The sequence below is a fragment of the Eptatretus burgeri genome, chromosome 3 (genome assembly GCF_056783735.1).
Source record: "Eptatretus burgeri isolate ZD-2024b chromosome 3, Ebu_testis_v1, whole genome shotgun sequence".
NCBI lineage: Eukaryota > Metazoa > Chordata > Myxini > Myxiniformes > Myxinidae > Eptatretus > Eptatretus burgeri.
The window spans coordinates 20,806,371-20,821,557 of NC_140963.1; the positions used below are offsets into that span (position 1 = coordinate 20,806,371).

The 15,187-nt window shown below is 42.9% G+C and overlaps 2 protein-coding genes across 4 annotated transcripts in view; one reads left to right on the forward strand and one right to left on the reverse strand.

Moving 5' to 3' along the window:
• LOC147029509 (protein FAM200C-like) overlaps positions 1-11,276 on the forward strand; it is a 38,817-nt gene extending 27,541 nt beyond the window's left edge. For 2 of the 3 annotated variants that reach the window (XM_085872574.1, XM_085872575.1), the window contains one exon: positions 196-2,062. In XM_085872574.1, the coding sequence (XP_085728700.1) occupies positions 196-1,355 (1,160 nt within the window). In that variant the 3' untranslated portion in view covers positions 1,356-2,062. Of the gene's footprint in view, positions 1-195; positions 2,063-6,072; positions 6,184-11,135 lie in introns of those variants that run through there. The other variant, XR_015055930.1, reaches the window with a different exon arrangement.
• Positions 1-15,187, reverse strand: part of HAT1 (histone acetyltransferase 1) — a 123,608-nt gene that overhangs the window by 67,152 nt on the left and 41,269 nt on the right. The gene's annotated exons all lie outside the window — the stretch shown is intronic.

The window sequence follows — 15,187 nt, forward strand, 5'->3', positions numbered from 1 at the left end:
GAATTAAAATTCTGGAAATTATCAGAAAATAGTTAGAAAATAATTTCCAGTAATAGCCTTCTGTTCTTCTCTTCTCAGGAGTACCCGTTTCCTGAACTTTACCCGCTTTCATTCTTATGTTTTATTTTCTTTCTTCTTTTTTAGTTTGTTCTTTTCTATTACATGTCTTAATATGATCTCTCTTGTTCTTTTCAGGTCCGCAAGTGATCATGTCGAAAAAACGGATATATTCAAAAGCATATCTAGACTTCGGTTTTACGTTCGTTGTGAATAACGGGGAACATCTGCCACAATGTGTCATCTGCACAAAGACCTTGGGGAATGGTAGCATGAAGCCATTCCAGATGAAGCAACACCTTCAAGGATGCCATCCCGAACTACAGAACAAGGATCGTGAATACTTCAAGCTGAAACTAAATTATCTGAAGAAGATGAGACTGGACTCAACTGGAACGTTTCGTCAGCAAACGGACGCTATTGCGAAAGCGTCATATGAAGTCTCGTACAAGATTGCGAGGGAGAAGAAACCACACACAATTGGTGAAACATTGGTGAAGCCCTGTATGCTGCAGTGCGTGAAGTTGGTCCTTGGTGAGGCTGCCCACAACAAGATGACCCAGATTTCCCTTTCAAACAACACCATTCGGTCACGGATCAATGATATGGCTGAGAGCATCAAGAACCAAGTTGTTCAGAAGGTTCGAGGGTCACAGTTTTTTTCGATTCAACTCGACGAATCGACAGATGTTGCGAATCTGTCCCAGCTGTTGGTCTTTGTTCGTTATACCACCGAAAAAGGAATTGCAGAAGAATTCCTCTTCTGCAAACCTCTCCAGACCACGACCAAAGCTCAGGATGTGATGGACCTTATCAATGACTTTTTCGAAGACAGCAACATCAGCTGGGAGTCTCTGGTTGGGGTGTGCACGGATGGTGCCCCAGCCATGCTCGGCTCTCGATCGGGGCTCGTCACGCTCGTCAAGCAAAAGAATCCGGCAGTGGAATCGACACACTGTCTGATCCACAAAGAGGCGCTTGCTTCGAGAACTCTCCCCAAGAACTTCAAGCAGCATCTCGAGACTGTCATCAAAGTCGTCAACTTTATCAAGGGTTCCACTCTGAACACTCGGCTGTTCCGTCGGCTCTGTGAAGGCATGGAAGCCGACCACGAATCGTTGCTGTTTCATACTCAGGTGAGGTGGCTCTCAAAGGGAAACATGTTGCAGCGAGTCCTGGAATTGTTTGATGAGGTGGTAGCCTTCCTTCGGGCCCAAGAGAATGTTGTGCTTCTGGAGGCGTTGAAGGGTTTTTTCGTGTGCGGCTGTCCTACTTGTCCGATATTTTCAGTGCATTGAACGAGCTCAACAGGAAACTGCAAGGCAAAGGGACCAACATTCTTTTTCAGTCGGACAAGATCAGAGCTTTCGTGGCTAAACTGGAACTGTGGAAGAAAAGAGCGGGGAGTGGAAGTTTTTCCTCATTCCTCGCTCTGAACGAATGTGTGGAGGATATGGAGGATGGTCTGCCTGATCCAATAGCCGAGGATATCAAACAACACCTCGAAGGCTTGGAGGAAGAATTCAAGTATTACTTCCCGGGGATCACAAACGAGAGCAACGAGAACAAGCTTATCAGAGACCCATTTCAGAGGAACGTTGATGATGTGCCAGAAGCGTGGCAGGAAGAGTTCCTGGACTTGAAAAACGACTCTACAGCGAAGGATGCCTTCCAGAATATGGAACTGGAAGAGTTTTGGACCCAAGTCCGAGGAACCTACCCGCTTCTTGCGACCAATGCTCTGCGGATATTGGTCCAGTTTTCTTCCACCTACCTGTGTGAGACAGGATTTTCGGCACTGGTACACCTCAAAACAAAGGCACGCAACAAGTTGGAGGTGGAGGCGGATCTTCGCTGTGCGCTCTCCATAACTCCCCCAGACATTGAAGGACTCGTGAACGGCAAACAATGCCAGAAGTCACACTAAAATGCTGTGTTCTTATTCAATACAATTTAATGTTAGCTGTGTTAGTGCATTTGAAAAATAAATTAGTAAATAGTCTCAGTGTGTTTTCACTGTTCTTTCTCTCATACAAATGAAGGGGGAAATCTGGATGGTTGAATTGGGTGTAGGGGGAAATGACAGAAAAAAGGTTGGGAACCACTGCTCTAGAGACTATATACATCATCCTTTTTGCTTTCGTACGAGTGGAGACGCTTTTTATTCCCATGTAACTGAGGTTCGAGGAATCAGTTAGCAAATCATCAATGGCGGTAAACTCCCCCCCCCCCACCCCAAATTTTTTTTTTTCTACAGCCTTCAAAGCCTTTATTTTATTTCAATTGAATTATATACTTGAACACTGTGGAACAGAAATCGCCTTGTTGGCAATTTCAAAAACAATTTCAAAAAAAAAAAAGGGGGGGGGGATATGAAAGGAATGGATGTTCTTCGTGGATCTATTTTATACAAAATGTGACACCTCTATCTCTTATGAACAATCGGGGTCACAAGAGAAAGATGTTAATGCAAATTCCACACTGCATTGTATTTCCAATGCCCTGCCAGTTGACTTAAATGCTTCATATACTGTGCTAAAAAGAAATCCACAAATGTTTGTCCTTGCTGATCATAAACCATCTTAAACATAATACTTTCACCCTTATACACACCAATGACGACGATGATGATGCAAACAACCAGACTTGTGACGCAATGGTCGGAGTGCTCACTCTAAATCTGGGAGGTCGGTGTTTCGAACCTCGGACGAGTCATACGAAAGACTTTAAAAGGAATGGTAAGTGCTGCTTCGTTGCTTGATGCTCAGCATTGAAAAGGGACAGAGCATGGACAAACAACAATATGTTGGCAACCATTGTGCAGGCATGATGTTGGCAACCTCCTGCCTTAAAGTTCCTTGCAAGGGAACTCGTATTAATATATAACCCGATATGCATAAATTAAGCGACTTCCTAAATGAATCTGATCAGAATCAAAAATAAACTTCCCAAGTTAGTTTGCGTTAACGTGAGATACTGAATCGTTTCAAAGAAGCCAAAAAAACCGATGAAGTGGAAAATAACATTGCAAACTGATTCCTCGAACCTCAGTTACATGGGAAGAAAAAGCGTCTCCACTCGTACGAAAGCAAAAGGGATGATGTATCTAGTCTCTAGAGTAACAGGTGTATGTGTAGATCGCCTGCGCAACCATACCTGTAATTCTCACAAGAAAGCTCAACACGTATGTAAGTACAGTACTTGGCCACCCAGACAGGTATGTAAGGACTGGCGTACATTGTACAAAGGGCAAATGAACACTGATGGCTGAGACCTTGTATTGAGAGCACAAGGTCACATGGACATGCATAATGCCTTCTTATAGATTGTCATAAAAGTGAGCACTCACTACCCACAACGGTGTACCTGATTATACAAGCATAAGTCTACCCAATGCAGCAAATGAATTTCAAACACAGTTTCTAACAAAATTAAAAAAAATCCTTGTATATGTTCATGTTTTATTGAGTTAATGCTTTATCTCGGATATTGAGGTCACATTTCTAAAATCAAAAAGCCTTCGAGCTCTAAATTGCCAGGGTCCTGGGGATAGAGGAGAGCCGGGCAGCAGTGAGAGATTTGACCGCCCGAGACCTTTTGAGATGGCATTTCTCAGTGGAGTAAAGAACATGCAAAATAACTTCCAGATGATCACAGAACGTCAAAGTTTTGTTGTACCATGAGCTGTCATCCTTGTCTGTTAAATACGCAAACCGATCTCAGCAACAAAATAATGTTGGCATTGTCTTTTAGAGGCTGAATTGGTGGATTGGTGATAGTTATTCAAGCTTTCTTGATTTTCCTTTGAATAAGTACTTGTATTTATTTATTTGGAGAACTTGACCTTGTCTGCTCTTGGAAATAAAGTCGAGTCGACCTCGGACAGTCTATGAATGTGAGACCACCAAAGCTGTGGAAAGAGGTCGCAAATATCCTGTATATTGTGGTTGGAGAGCGGCCAGGATATGGTTGAAGTTAGATTTGCACACTTTTGTGTTTTCAGGTTATCAATGCACTACTTAAGCTGTAATGACAGTAGGAGACTCCTTCACTGTTGTGGGACCAGGATCAACATGCCGCACCGGTTATTGCAGCCTGGCTCCTGCCCAATGGGACGTGTCCCGCCACACACCATCCTGCCTGTGGTCCGCACAAGTCGATATTTAATACGATACTGTAATAATGGTGTTTCGGCTTGTGGGATGTTCCGCAATTATGGAACGCGGTCATCCTGCACACGGTGAAAATTTCACTGGAACATGAGCGAAGACTCCTATTCGATGGCTGACATTAGAGTGTGACCATGCAAATGAAAGGTGGTTAAAAGAAAAAGTAACAGCGAATGAGATTTCAAATATGGATGTTATCGCTGACAGATTCCCATACAGTAACAAGAAACTTTGAGCGTCCGCTCGCAATCTGTCAAAACCGCAGTCACATTAAATAACAGGTCATGGCCACCAAAGCAGGTGTTATTGCAGGCCAGTAAATAGTCTGTGCATTATTCTGCATGCAAACAGATATTTTGATATCAGAACCTGAGCATCATAAGCTTCATGAATTTCTCTTTATTAATGCTGCACAAGAGACTTTTCAACAATCCTAATCATTGCCCTCAAAACCCTAATCATTGCCCCCCAAAAAGTCCCATATTTATGTACTGCCTTACATTGAATGAGTGGCGGATGGAGAATAAGGGCACAGTTAAAGGAACCAGCACTCGTTTTGCCAAGGCTGCACCAACACCTCTGGGCCCAAGGCCGCCGGAATGATTATGGTTATTACGATAATTGTTACTGTTATGCAGCAGGGATTAGTGTCTCTTAGGCTTGTAATAAAACTGTGGCTTACTGCTTACCCTACAATTTGGCCCAGATGTCTGACTCACAAGTCAAGACTTCATGCAGACAGAAACTTTAGACGGCGCCGCACAACCTCTCTGTCGTAGGCCGATTTTTTTTTTTTTTTTTGTGAGTCCCTAAACTGGAAACTGGAGTTTTTGCATTTTGCAAGTAATCCCTGCACTTACACTTCATCATTTTACAATGCAGCCATGTATGGGTGGTAGACAAAGAGCACAATTGAATTGCATCCAAGTTGATCCGCAGTGGATCAAAAATTTTGTGCAAACTTTACAAAGGAGAGATTTTTCTCCAACAGGTCTGCAAAGACTATGATAAATATCGTTACAAAAATGACTTGGTGGTTAATGAATGGGTTATGCAATGAGTTAACTGTTATTATTAAAACTTGAAAAACACCTTCCTGACTAAAGTCCCAGATCTAGTATTCATATGCTTGATCATGATTTAGCTCCTTTTTGAATTACGGGCTTTGTTTGAAAACAGGTCAATATATATATATATATATATATATATATATATATATATATATATATATATATATATATATATATATATATATATATATATATATATATATATATATATATTTATATATATTTATATATATAAACTGATGAATCAAATATTCTGGAAAAAAAAGAAATTTTTTTTAAGCAACTTTATCTGGGTTTCATGGTGACAGGTCAAAAATTAAAGAGGGAATATTAACTATTTAGAGTTATACCGACAGACACAAACTCCATCAAAGTGGATTACAGAATAATGCATCGCCCGGCCAGTGAAGCGATGCTACTTGGAGTAATTTTGTAAAATGTAGACATTGGATTAAAAGGATTGTACATAAGGAAAAAAAAATATATATATATATATATATATATACATATATATATATATATATACATATATATATATATATTTTTTTTGCATAATCGCTTTTGATTTTGTGCTGCACCGCTTATAGAAAAACACCCTAGACATCAAAAACATCATCATTAATAATTGCTGAAGAGGATTGTTGAGTAACCGGTGTCCCTTGAAGTTGACAAAGCTGCAGGTTCCAATTCAATCACATCAAAAACAATAATAAAAAGACAAATAAAGTATCTTTTGCAATGGAAAGTAATGAATTTTTTTCCCTTCCAATGGTCAGGAAATACTCCGAGTGCTCCTGAGAAAATCGAAAATCCCAAAGTTTCCGAGACCCTAAAGTGGGCCTTGGACTGCACGCCGTAATGGCTTTGCACTCACAACATATGGACGCGTAAGTACCAATTCCTTCGATTTCTGAATCCCCCTTTCAAAAAATCCGAGATCCACCCCTGATATGTATAAGTACAGGGTGGGACATAAAAAAGGTAAATACTGTACAACAAAAAATATCGTAACTCAACACAAGTGACAGATATGAAAGAATTTTTATAATGTGAAATACATGTACAATCCTCAAGGTTCGATATTAAAACCAAGCACTCGATATGACCTCCCTGATGTTCTACAAGTCATCAAAAAAATTTTTTAATGCAAAAGGATATTGAGATATTACTCCAAAAAGTATGTCAATAAGGTCGGGATGGTCACGAGAAATTATCACGTGAAACCATCCCTACATCTTTCTTTGAATAATGGATGTACCAAGAAAAGACACTGTGTGTGTGTGTGTATGTGTGTATGTGTGTGTGTGTGTGTGTGTGTGTGTGTGTGTGTGTGTGTGTGTGTGTGTGTGTGTGTGTGTGTGTGTGTGTGTGTGTGTGTGTGTGTGTGTGTGTGTGTGTGCGTGTGCGCGCGCGCGCACAATTACTGCCAATACACGATGGATATGTATTTCATCAGCTTCAGCACAGTGACATCTGTCCAAAATATCAAGAATAAATCAGGAAAACCAAACTCAAACTTCAGTCTGCTTTTTAGGATTAATGTCCACACCTCTGCACTCGGTAGAGTGCATACCTCTGCCAGGCTGACCAGTTTGCATTTTAGATCCCACTGATAGGCCGGTCATTATAATCTCATTGAATGTTGTTTTTGTCAGGCAATACCTTTGTATCACTTGTTATGACTATTACCTAATCCGCTACTGAAGGTGGATGGAGGTTATGTTTTCACCCCTCTCTGTCTGTCTGTCTGTCTGTCTATGTGAGCAGGATATCTCAAAAACCTGTGGACGGATTCAGACGAAATTTGGTGGACAGGTTGGGTGTGTGCCAAGGACGAATTGATTAGATTTTGGTGAAAATCTCGATCCGGATACTAGAATTTTTCAAGTGATTCTTCACCATTGAGAGATAGGGTTAAAAACAATAAATAGCATGATATCTCAAAAAGTTAGGGATGGATTCAAACGAAACGTGGTGGGCATGTTGGATGTGTGACAAGAACAAGCTGATTCGATTTCTAGTTCAGGTCTGCATACAGATTCGGCCTATCAGTGGATACAAAACATAAACTGTTCAACCTGGTGGAGGTATGTGCTCAACCGAGTGCTGTTCTAGTTGTGGTATGTGCTCACCATACTCTTGTAAATAATGGTGTATTTGTTTTGTGTTGGCACTGTGTTTATGTTTGTTATCCAGTGACATGGATTAAATGTAATCAACTTGTTCTTGTCACATACCAAAGTACACAAAGTTTTGTCCGAATATGTTCATAACATTTTGACATATCCTGCCATACATATTGTCTTTAGCCCTATCTCTCAATGGTGGTTCTGCCAAAGCAATTTCTTCAGCAAGTGTTACAATCCTGAACATTTCGACACTCGGTTGACATTGCAGGAATTTGGCATTTGATCTTTAACATTCCCTAACTGGTGTCAGCAGACAGAATACAAAGTTTCATGTCCATCTAAGGGATGTCTCACACATTGATGCCTCGCCCCCTGCATGCAAAACATCAGGATGACAGTTTATAGCTGGGTCAAGATTTGCACCCAGGCTAGACAACTCAGGGATGAGTATGCATACCACCAGACTATCATTTCAGCCCTCCCCACTGCCCACATTCATTATTTTTTATCCCCGTTGGACTGAGTCCGAAACGGGGACTTATCGATTGGGTCTCGTCTGACTGTGCGTCTATGTACAGCCATATCTCGGACATATATGGACCGATTTTGTTCAGACTTGTCACAAAGATAACAAACGATGGTATACCTAAGCACATCATTTTGTTTCACCATTTGATCAAAGATGGCCGACTGGCAGTCATTTTAGTTGTAAAAACCTGATGTTGAACACGTCCTCAAACATTTCTTGGACATGTATTCACCGATCTTGTTCAAATTTGGCACACAGATAATGAATTATGGTTTACATATTCACATCATTTTCTTTGGAGATAAGATACAACATGGCCGACTGGCAGCCATTTTGTTACTTAAACATGTCCCCAACCATTTCTAGGACGTGCATGATCCGATTTTGTCCAAGCTTGGCGCAAGCACAGTACATGATGCCATACACGTGCACTTCACTTTATTTTGCGATCTCATTAAAGATGGCCGACTGATAGACTGGCGGCCATTTTACTTGAAATAAAACCCGGAATTGAACACGTCCTCAACCGCTCCTCAGAGATACATTTACTGATCTTGTTCTACTTTTTCATTTCTATTAGTGTAGTAGATAGTAGAAAAATCGTGCAAATTATGATACAAGCATCAAATTTGGCATTTCTGTTCTGCGGGGCTTTCTGATCAAATCTGCCCGATTGGCCATTTGAAAATCCAAATTTAAAAAAATTTGGATTTTCAAATGGCCAATCAGGCAGATATGATTAGAATCCCCTGGAGAACAAATGTGCCAAATTTGATGCTTGTATCATCATTTGCACGATTCCTCTCAAAAATTGCTGTTATCTGCCCCACTATATATCATGAAGAATCTTTCATGATTTTTTTTTTTTTATAATTCTGATCACTGTTTTCAATTTCACCCCAACCACCATAACATCTCCAAGCTGGCCTCCAAAGCCAATCACTGATTGGGCATCCTCCATCATGCAAAATCCTTCCTTGGCAGACCTGAGCTCCTAACCATGTACTACTTTCATCTGCAGCCTGATGGAATACTGTTCTCCCCCCTGGGCTGGTGCTCCCACCTCCCATCTTTCTCGGCTTCACGCTGTGGAAACCAAGGTATTTATGATCATTGGTATTTCCCACGGTGAGGCTGAGTCTTTTGGTCTCTCACTCTCTCACTGCAGGCAGGTTAGTGGTCTTTCTGTCTTCCACCATCTCATCTTCGGCCTCGCCCCCCCCTCCCCCACCCCCGCTCTGTCTGCTATCTGTCCCGCCCATATTTCCGCAGGGCACTCAAGGTTAAACTACAAAAATCAAGAATCACTGCTCACCTTTACTCTTTCATTCCTCTTCTTTCCCACCTTTGGAACAAACTCCCACACACTCTTCAATCCCACTCTTCCCTCCATGTCTTCAAAATAGCTGTTCCCCACCATCTCTTATCTTCCCCCATCCAAAACTATGATCTTTTCTACCCCCCGTTAATCCACCCCCAAACCGACCTCCTTCAAATTCCCTGCTTTCCTTCCTGAAAGTCCCTGTCGTGTCAATTTTGTTTACCTCATGTACCCCACTCCATCCCTCTCCCAATGCCTCATTGTAACACACCCAACGTGTCCACCCAGTTTCGTCAGAATTTGTCCACAACTTTCCGAACAGCGTTTGTCTCCGGACGCGTCTGGGTGGCGTTTGTCTCTGGACACGTCCGGGTGGCGTTTGTCTCTGGACGTGTCCGGGCGGCGTTTGCCTCCGGACGTGTCCGGGCGGGAGTTTTTCTCCGGACGTGTCAAGATGGGAGTTTGTCTCTGCACAGCTTGGCTCCGAACGTGTCCGGGTGGTATTTATGTCCAGACGGGGGTTTGTCTATGGATGTGTCTGGGTGGTGTTTGTCTCTAGACGTGTCCGGGCGGTGTTTGTCTCTGGACGTGTCCGGGCAGTGTTTGTCTCCGGACAGCTTGGCTCCGAACGTGTCCGGGCGGTATATATATGTCAAGACGGGAGTTTGTCTATGGATGCGTCTGGGCGGTGTTTGTCTCTGGACATGTACGGGTCGTGTTTGTATCTGGACATATCCGGGCGGTGTTTGTCTCTGGACGTGTCCGGGTGGTATTTCTCTCTGGACGTGTGTGGGTGGTATTTGTCTCTGGACGCGTCCTGGTGGTGTTTGTCTCCAGACAGCTTGGCTCCGGACGCATCCGGTCCGCATTTATATCCGGACGGGAGTTTGTCTCCGGAAGGGAGTTTGTCTCCAGCCGCATCTGGACAGGAGTTTGTCTTCCGATGTGTCCGAGCAGTGTTTGTGCCCGACGGCTTGGCTCCATATGTGTCTGGAGGGTTTTGTCTCTTTGTCGTGTTTATTGTATGACCGGTAGAAGATGGATTTCAGACATTATTTTGTTTCCATCTTCACTGTTATTCTATGCAGAATCATTTTAATGAGAGAGTATGAATCATAATTGATGCTCCACCACACATCTACCTTCCCTTCTCCCACCTCACACTGTCTTCCCTTCCCCCACCCCTCCTCACTCCCCCACCCTTTCTCTTCTCTCCTCTCCTCTCCTCTCCTCTCCTCTCCTCTCCTCTCTTTTCTCCCCTCTTTTTTCTCCCCCCCCTCCTTTCTCTTCTCCCCTCTTTCGTATTCCCGTCAGCGAAGTGACAGGTGGCGTTTGCTTGTAAATAAACATTACTAAATGTTATACTGTTTGTGTATTTCAGTATGTCTCCTCCAAAATATATGAACATTGAATTCTTTCCATGTGAAATTTGCATTCCTAATCAAAAACATCATACATGCCACATGATCAACACAATATAACTTTGTGACCCACATCATCAATATTCATGACTGAATAATCCAATCATACACAAACTTCCGTGTCACATGACCGCTCATGTCAGTTGCACATCTTCTTACTATAATTCACCGTCTGTCTGTTCCCAGGTACTGCAAAAATGGCTGAACCGATTGCAACCATTTTTTGGGTGTGTAATCCTGGGACCCCTTGGAGTAAAATAGGCATAAATATAATAACATGACCTCCTTGATGGCTCCCGTAGGGAGTGGGTGCTTCTAGTATATTAAATCTTGTAAATATCGACTCGCCCTTTAACTCCGGACAGCGAAATTTTATAAAACCACGGGGGCTATGACATTTCATGTCTTTTTCTCTTTGTTTTATTATAATTTTTTGCAGTTGCAAGCTGAGCTAATCGCCCAGGATGGACGCAGAGCATTGTGATGGTGATCAGCACTCCAGGTGTGCTTCAGCCCACAGCTTAAATGTGTGAGGGTGGAGAATCAGGATGTGTGATCAGTTGTGTCAGAGTGATCTACAGAGAAGGTGAGTGCCAGTGTTAAATGTTAAATAAAACAAATGAGTGAAGTGTCTGTTTGACAGTGTATTTTTACCCTGAGACGTGAATGCTTGTATGCCTAACATATACTGAACAAAAATATAAACGCACCAAGCGATTGTTACTATTTTACCTCGAACTCATTAATACTAAATCTTCACAACAATTTGGTTATAGAATCCATGACAATTGAGCATTAAATTTCAAAGAGTTCCTTGAGAATTCTGGCGACAGTCTTTGCGCTACAACAGCCGACACAACCGAGGTGTCACTGTCAGACTTCACACAGTCAGTAGCAGGTGTGTCCACCATTGGCGTCGCGCAGAGCGGTGCATCTCCGGCGCATGGACATCACCAGATTATCGATGGTGGCCTGAGGGATGTTTTCCCATTCCTCCTGGAGAGCCACACAGAGCTGGCGGACGTTCTCTGGGACTGCGTAATGTTGTCGTACGCGTCGATCAAGAACGTCCCAAAGGTGCTCGATGGGCAACATGTCGGGAGAATATGGAGGCCAGTCGAGGACATCAATGTCCTCCTCACCGAGGAAGTCCATGCAGATCCTGGCAACATGGGGGCGAGCATTGTCGTGCTGAAACGTCACATGGTGAAAGCGCACAAACGGCACGACGATGGGTCTGAGTATCTCGTCCCTGTACCGCTGCCCGTTCAAGTTGCCTTCAATGAAATGAAGTCGAGTGCGCTCTCCATGGCATATGCCTGCCCACACCATAACACTGGCACCACCGTGTGACACCTGACGAAGGACATTGGCGTCAGTGTAGCGCTCCCCAGCCCGACGCCAGACGCGGAGTCCGCCATCAGCCCGATACAGCTGGAACCGCGACTCATCGGTGAACAGCACTCTCCTCCATCGTGCGAGGGTCCAGCGCAAGTGAACATTGGCCCAGTTCAGTCGGGTCTGACGCCGGACTGCAGTGAGGTCGAGTCCCCGGTGTGGTCGGCGGGCTCGGAGGTTGGCCTCCCTCAAGCGGTTACGCACTGTCTGGGCTGAAATGCGCCTGTTATGCAGCCCGACAGTCTCATTGGCAGTCCTCGTGGCCGGTCGGAGTCGATCCCGGAGATGTTGCAGCCTCATGTGACGATCCTGACCGGCGGTGGTCACACGTGGTCGCCGGGCATGTGGGCGGTTCACGGTGCTTCCAGTCTCTCTGAGGCGCGTTCTCAGGCGGCTTATGGTGGAGTGGTGGACATTGAAGTGTGCTGCAACGGCCCGTACTGACGTCCCAGCATTCAGCATGCCATTGGCGCGCTCCCTCAAGATTTGTGACATCTGTGGCATGTTGACATTTGGCACCAGTCCACATTTTGGGGAGGCCTTTTATAGGGCAAGCTATAGGGAGTGTTTGTGTCCTGGTCACGCTCACTGACCATCACTCTGTCAAGCCCCATGGTGCTCATGGGAAGGATTACTCAACGTGTGAGTCCACACACTCAGAGTGGTCAATTTCAATGGGAACATCTGTCTTGAGCAAAACAAAGGAACCATTGCTCAAACATATCATCGGTTTGACCATTTTCCCATAATGGCAATCTTGACTTAGATATTTAGGTTGGTGCGTTTATATTTTTGTTCAGTATATGATACAGAATGTATTTGTTATCATATATGACTGTTTAACGATTGTGGAGGCGAGATGTTTATTCTAAATATTGATTTGTATAAAAGGGTAATGTGTTATATTGTTAAGGTTAGTCTTTAACTGCTGTTGAAAGATTCCAGGTTACTTCCAGATTTAGAATCATCGAGCAAATATGAGCAGCTACCACGGTGGGATCTTGGTGAATGTTCTCTCTCTGAAGATATATAAATGGGAAGTAGAAGAGAAAGGGGAGATTAGGCAATCCTGATTTGCTTTGTTTACCATGCTGCTGTAAAAATTGGTTTTGTGCTTTTGCTTTTGGAATAAACCCATGTTTGGAATGCACTCATCTGCTGGTTCAGAAGAATCGCTTGAAGGACCTTCGGGGTTTCTGACATCTTGGGGGCTCGTCGAGGATCGATGTTTCATAAGTAGGGTCGGGTGCAGCACAAAGTCTATGTGGATAGGGTGAGAGTGCCTGCGGATGCACAGAGCCTGTCATCTCTCCCCAGATGTGCAACAGTTTTGCAAGTGCATCAGGAAGGCTGACAACTAGACTAGCCATGTCGAAAACAATGTTGGACAGTCAAGTAGCATAAGAGTGTGCCACAGTGCAAAGACAAGTTCAAAAAGGAACAGTGGCGCTTGAGCAGATGTGCGAAAGATGGTTGACCAGTCATTAGTACAGTCACACATGCTCTCATTGGCATTTCCTTTCACGTGATATGGTGTTCCCCTCAAACGGCACTCTGACGAGGAAAGAAATTTTGAGTATGTGGTTTTTCAGGCCATCTCTGACATCTTAGGCAAAACTAAAACCTGAACTACACCTTATAATGTGCAATCAGATGGTATGGTAGAACGTTTTAATAGTACAATGTTTGGAATGAATATTCAGTTGGTGATGTTTGTAGCTTAGAGTAAAAGAGAATAAATCAATGTGCAATTGTCATTACTCCGTGCATGCGAAGCAAAAAGCGGGGTTAAGCAATTGGTTCACTTTTGTCTATCTGTCCGTCTACACACACCAGCTGATAATAAAGGAATAACTTAACTCAAAATGAATATTCTATTTGGAACACAAATTGGAACATGAATCTGAAAACAAACCTGAAGTTGAGCAGTACTTTGTCTCTGAATTCATCCCGATCACACGTACACAGAGAGAAGTGAGATAATTATTTTACGCTGTCTGTCTGGCAGTCAAACAAAATTGGAAATCATTCCCAACCAGAAACCTACTGTTTTAAAGGATGTCACAAAGGACACAAGCAACGGGCACGAATAACTAATGTCACGTGTTAGATTGGATGGTGTAATAGACAGTGGTAAAAACGGTGGTAAAACCGAGAATTCATTCATTTATATGACATTTGCAATATTTATTCTATTTAAATTTAATTATATACTTGAATACTCGAGAAGACAAATCGCCTTCTTAATACTTCCAAGAACCTCCAGTTTTTCAAAACTTGGACATGTTCTATTGGGTGGTGTTCACGGTGGTGTATAACACATTAACACTGCTTCAGTCACGCTAAACTTCTGGATTTTTTAAACGATCTTTGAAATCATTGTTGTATTTAAATTGAAATATAAACTTGAATATGGTGTGGGGTATCGTGGTCTGTGACCTCTTTAGTTTATTCTGCTTTAGTGTGACAGCAGTAAGTGGATTTAGTAGCTGAACTCTTGCTCTTCTAATGTGAGGTGAGAAATTAAAAGTTTCCCTGGAGTAATCAATGTCAAACCAACCACCTAAACAACCACCATTGATATTACCATGGTCTATCAAAGAGTTATGGCATACATCAGTTCACATGTTAGGGGACACCTATGAAAACGATTTGTGATGCCTCATGTGCAGAGAGAGAACAATATTCAGCCCTGAAAACCTAATCTGGGAAAGTAATCTGAAAAGGAGGAATGCACTCTGCCCAAAATTTTATACTGCTGGGAGGATCAAGCTGTTTGCAGATTTGTACAAACAGCTGTGTTGTACATTTGCTGGCAGTGTCAAGCTGTTTCTAAAATTTGTAGACTGGCAGGTTTTGGTGTCTAATAAAACAGAGAATAAATGATACAATTTACCAGGTGTCCATGAGGATTTCAAGGAGTATTACATAAAGACATTGAGGGAATACCACAGTAATCATATCCCTTATTGGATTTGCACCGAATTAGGAAAATTTGAAACATTTCCCAAGATAACAAGACAATCCTGAGAGCAAAGACTGGGGAAGAATAACGAAGGAAGCGTGTAAGGTGTTTAGGTGACTATGAAGCAC